General features: G+C 39.0%; 1 protein-coding gene across 1 annotated transcript; it reads left to right on the forward strand.

Moving 5' to 3' along the window:
* The first annotated feature begins 3,329 nt into the window (after nt 1-3,329).
* On the forward strand, nt 3,330-4,985 carry LOC139367321 (CMRF35-like molecule 3). The gene is made up of 7 exons (XM_071105535.1): nt 3,330-3,366; nt 3,596-3,928; nt 4,020-4,111; nt 4,239-4,299; nt 4,395-4,502; nt 4,607-4,650; nt 4,797-4,985. The coding sequence occupies exons 1-7, from the start codon at nt 3,330-3,332 to the stop codon at nt 4,983-4,985; spliced, it is 864 nt and encodes a 287-aa protein (XP_070961636.1).
* The last annotated feature ends 803 nt before the right edge of the window (nt 4,986-5,788 follow it).

The following is a 5,788-nucleotide window of genomic DNA, read 5'->3' on the forward strand; positions in this document are numbered from 1 at the left end:
CTAAGATCCCTCCCAGCTCATAAAACTTTTTTTAAAGGCTCAGTGCCGTTATCCTCGCAAGGTGAAAGGCATTGAAAACAGTCATTTTGAACCCTACCTATTTTTATGAGAAAAAAATTACTTGTTAATCAAAATCTTTCTCTGAGCAATTGTATTAGTGTAAAATATAAATATGACATATTACACAAGTCTCAGATCTTGACTGTGACGACACCAGTGTCCTATTTTGTAAATTAAGTTTATTTTTTCAGATGATACAATAATATCCTAATGATTTAATAAGCTCACTGTCTAAGCTTCTCTTTATCTTTAGAGACCCAGAGTATGTTGACACTCGGCTGTTGGATAAAGGCTCCAACAGGTTGCAAGTAAGGAATCGTGAGCTATGTTGAAACAGCTGCGTGTATAGAGACTATAGAGAAGTCTTGTGAACGGGCAAAATGTCACCTACACACTGGGGCATCATGAGTCTGAGGAGTTGCTAGGCAGCCCCATTTTTTTTCTTTTTAAATCCTAAACAAATGAACCCCTGAGCCATAAAGAGAACATGTATAAATAGCAGGATATATGATTCACACTGTATTCAAATGTTAACCAATTATGTAGCAGTAGTATAGTTATCAATACTTAATTTCCATCCTACAAAGCTGTACTTGGCCATCTGTAGGGTGTTTGCATGTCGTCTTGTTTTCACAAAGCCCCTTGAGATCTGGAGAAGGTTTTGATGAACAAGGTAAAATACAGGCTCATAGAATAATGAGTCTGGTTAATGCTGGCATGCTGGTTCCAATTCTAAGACGAATGAAATTCCAGAGCAGAACGCTCTGACCCATACTGCCTTTTAAGGAAACATCTGCCAGAGTTACTTACACAGTGGCTCGCAGATCCCTACCGACGCATCGCCCTGTAAGGGATGAAAAAATCCTGATTGCTATATGCAAGATATACAGTTTTACAGAGGGTGCTCGTAGAGGCAAAGTTTCATAGGTTTTACATAAGCTGTGTCCTGACTTATGGACATTCCAGAAGCATTCAGAAAATATATGAAATGAACATACAGTACATTATTAAATAATGATTCATCTAATACTGCATTTCATACTTGTATGATTCATGCAACTATCTTTTCTTAAATACTTCATACTTAAGGAGCCAACAACTGACAGAGTGAAATGGGAACGCCTGAAGAAGATGGGGAAGAGCTGTGCTAGTTTCTTCTACTTCAAGTCAGATGACCAGGATGTCATGGACCTAAACTTCTCTGCTGTGGAGACCACTAAGGAGTACATATCCAAGGACAAAGAAGTCATATCCAAGGACAAAGAGGAAAAACCAGAGAGCAAGAACTTGAAGGGTGAGGGTGGGAGTAGAGAGGAAAATGAGGAAAGACCACATATATATATATATATATAAAGCCAGCATTTCTCTTGAATTTACAGTCAGGAAGAATATCGGTGAATAAATCTCATCTAAATATTTTACCCTCTTGCAGGTTGATGTTCCAAAGCTGCTTCAGTAATGGGCAGGTGATCACAGGAAGAAGAAGTTGGACTTGATACAGAAACGGAACTGCATTTGTCTTATAGTAAGTAGTACCTGGGGTGAAGCCTTGCTTCCGTTGTTGCTGCTGAGATATGGACAGATATCTAATGCAGTGGGTACTGTGATGGTGTTGGTGAAACCACCTTAGGCTACACTGTTAGGCCTGTTGACTTCCGTCTCCCTCAGTTGAATCTCTCCTTCCTTTTCTCCTTAGATGTTCATATTTGGTCATTGCATTGAAGACACAGTATGACGTAAGAATAATTTCTAATTATTTTTTAATTACTGGATGATGGTCAGTTGGATGTTCTGCTCTTTCATGTGAGGCTTTGTCCAGCTAAGAGGTGGGTAAAATGGGGGAGTTGCACAGCGGAAACAGAAAAGTTCAAAGGGGAAAACAACTGAAAGGAAAGGCTTACACATTGCAAGTCACCATATTTTATTTATTTTTAGACAGTTAAGTAGCCGTAAGAGGAATGAACAGAAATTTTTTAAATGTTTTTTTAAAGATCATTTTCCAGTGTCACGATTAAAGGATATTATATACAGAACAAAACTATAAACCCAACATGCAACAATTATTTTTTTAAATTTGTATTACCCCCTTTTCTCCTTAATTTTGTGATATCCAATTGGTAGTTAGTCTTGTCCCATCGCTGCAACTCCCCTACGGACTCGGAAGAGGACAAGGTCGAGAGAGTTGTGTGACAAACTGCACATTTTAGAGTGTCCTTTTATTGTTCCCAGCACAAGGTGCACCTGTGTAATTATCATGCTGTTTAATCAGCCTCTTGATATGCCACATCTGTCAGGTGGATGGATTATCTTGGCAAATGGGAAAGGCTCATTAACAGTGATATAAACTAATTACTGCACAACGTTTGAGAGAAATATGCTTTTTGTGCATATGGAAAAAATTCTGGGATCTTTTATTTCAGCTCATGAAACATTAGACCAACACTTTACATGTTGCGTTTATATTTTTGTGCAGTATAGCTAAATAAAACATTTAACCAAACACATAGCTAGTATGCAACACACAACTTGTATCTGAAGTGTGCGTAGGTTCTTAATCTGGTCAATGTGTAATATAATAGCAGTTAATCGCTATTAGTTGTCTTTCGGGATGGTAGTTGCTTACAACATGAAAGTATGAGGGACTTCCCTATAGATGGCAGGAGACCCCTTGACCTTTGCAAACATTTCACTGTGATAGATTGTGTCCTGAGAGGGAGGGAATATATTTTGAGAATGCTTTTGAGAATGTTGTGTTGTTTAGAATTGACTCATGAAGGGTACATACTGTATCATACAGATGTTTTATGACATGAAAATATACCAAGACAAGTAAAGATTTTAACTACTAGTAGAGGACAGTAAAGCACTGCGGTTGACCGGTCAGGCCACAGGTGTTACCTGTTGTGTTCAAGTGCAAATTCTAAAATGTATTTACAGAACCAAACAAAACACATTCATATGTCTGGTTTCGAGAGTGCATCTAATAGCTAATAACCAGGTCATTTAATTCCTCCAGATGAACAATTGTGGGATATTTCGTCTGTCTTTGATGTCTGCCTCATAGGCTTTTGATTTAACAAAAGTAGCATTTGTCTGTAGCACTTCCTTCCTGAAACATTGCAATCAGTTTATTTTTTCACTTCCTGTAATAAGGCAAAAACAGCCCAAAGCCACTGCAAGTGATGCTGCTGGGTAGAGACTGATATAGTGACAGTAGGATCATTTGAGAGAAAAAGGGATCTGTGGTGAAATAAGAAAAACATTTAAACATGAAATTCTATCTGATGATTCTCCTTTACTTGCCAGGTGAGTTTTAACACAAACCATTTTTGTTGTTGTTGATTTGTTGTTGTTGATTACAATTGCAGACCATTTTTGTTGTTGTTTATTTTCTTTGTGAAAGAGACTCCTGCATAGTGCAAATTGTATAGAATATACTTTTGCCGAACAATTCCACAAAGTTTTGGTTTATTTCACGTTTCAACTATTATTTGTTATTATGATAAAGAATAACATTGTCTTCTCTTTTATCAAGTTTTAAGCTGTTATGCAAAAAGGAGCAAAATTGGAGAGCATGGAAATGAAGGTGGATCTTTAGACATTAAGTGTTCATATCCAGATGGATATCAATATAAGCCCAAATATTTGTGTCGCCACCCATGTTCCTACAGTGACGTTCTCATCAGAAGTGTGAAAGTGGACACATTTGTCACAGTAGGAAGATTTTCTGGGTATGACAATATCCATGGACATACTTTCATTGCCACCATCAAAAACCTGAAATTACAGGACTCTGGACTTTACTATTGTGGACTTGATCAGTGGGGAAGAGATGTTTTAACAAAAGTAGATGTCTCTGTGAGTAAAGGTATGCATATTGTTTTGCTTTTATCCCATTTGATTGTCTTTGAATGCACAAAAATCATACTCGGTCTACCCTCTACTGTTTCTACCCACAGCTCCATTGGTCACTTCACTGTTTACACCTGATAAGAAGGACACCACACAAACAAACAGATATGTGTCCCCAGAGGTCCCCACATTTACACAGGTTGATATAACTTTAAATAGCTTAAAAAATAAGCTCCTATTGTACAATTATTTTTTTATTCTAATAAATGTTCCATTTATGTTCTGTATGCTTTTGTTATGTCACTTTAATGGTGCCATGCAAAAAGTTACCTGTTGCAGATTGGGATGTCGCACCAACATCCTCATCGATTCTGATTGACAGCACAGGTAATTTAACTTTAGGCTACTCTATTTTGTTCTAAAAACACTGGAAAATGGGTTTGATTGAGATTTTGTTGAATTATTCTCTTTCTTTACTTTAGGTTTTGTACGTGTCCATGTTGTTGTGGGAGCTGTCGGACTGTTGATGTGTTGCACTGTGGTTGCACTTTGTGTATTCTTCAGAAAACGATCAATGCCGTGCTCACTGAGTAAGACCAAGTTCCCTTTCTTTGATATCTTACCTACATATAATGCAGGTACGATAATATTATTTGTTTATGATATGTTGAAGCCTCTAATTTGTGTCCCTCAGCAGTTACAGCATCTAAAGTATCAGATCCTGTAGCCATTGCACAGGTGAATTGGATCTTGGTTTATGTTTTATCATAGTTTGAATAAGATTTTGCATGTCCTCATCAGACAGCTGTCATTCTGCACCAACTCGGTCAACAAATAAACTCTACCCAATTCCCGCTCTCTCTTGTTCTCTTCCTCTCACTCAGGGTGAAGAGGACACTTGTCATGTGTATGATGAGATAATTATGAAAAGCTCCAACATTCTTCCCCAGGAAGACAGTGACTTGTACTGCACCGCACATTTAGGAGAACCCCCACTGAAAATAGATGACAATGCTCTCTACTCTCTCCTGACACTAAAGCTACAAGAACCTTTAGAAGTCTTTAGTTTATAGAGGGCATTCTCACAACACTGCAAGCTGTTGATAGTGTACATATATATGTACAGTATCTAGAAGCTTTGGGTTGGCAATAAATATTGCTATTGTTTTGTATATATATATATATATACACTGCTCAAAAAAATAAAGGGAACACTTAAACAACACAATGTAACTCCAAGTCAATCACACTTCTTTGAAATCAAACTGTCCACTTAGGAAGCAACACTGATTGACAATAAATTTCACATGCTGTTGTGCAAATGGAATAGACAACAGGTGGAAATTATAGGCATTTAGCAAGACACCCCCAATAAAGGACTGGTTCTGCAGGTGGTGACCACAGACCACTTCTCAGTTCCTATGCTTCCTGGCTGATGTTTTGGTCACTTTTGAATGCTGGCGGTGCTTTCACTTTAGTGGTAGCATGAGACGGAGTCTACAACCCACACAAGTGGCTCAGGTAGTGCAGCTCATCCAGGATGGCACATCAATGCGAGCTGTGGCAAGAAGGTTTGCTGTGTCTGTCAGCGTAGTGTCCAGAGCATGGAGGCGCTACCAGGAGACAGGCCAGTACATCAGGAGACGTGGAGGAGGCCGTAGGAGGGCAACAACTCAGCAGCAGGACCGCTACCTCTGCCTTTGTGCAAGGAGGAGCAGGAGGAGCACTGCCAGAGCCCTGCAAAATGACCTCCAACAGGCCACAAATGTGCATGTGTCTGCTCGTGGCGTTGCACCACATACTGTCCAGGAGTTGGCGGATGCTTTAGTCCAGGTCTGAGAGGAGATCCCTCAGGAGACCATCCGCCACCTCATCA

This window comes from Oncorhynchus clarkii, chromosome 16, assembly GCF_045791955.1.
Source record: "Oncorhynchus clarkii lewisi isolate Uvic-CL-2024 chromosome 16, UVic_Ocla_1.0, whole genome shotgun sequence".
NCBI lineage: Eukaryota > Metazoa > Chordata > Actinopteri > Salmoniformes > Salmonidae > Oncorhynchus > Oncorhynchus clarkii.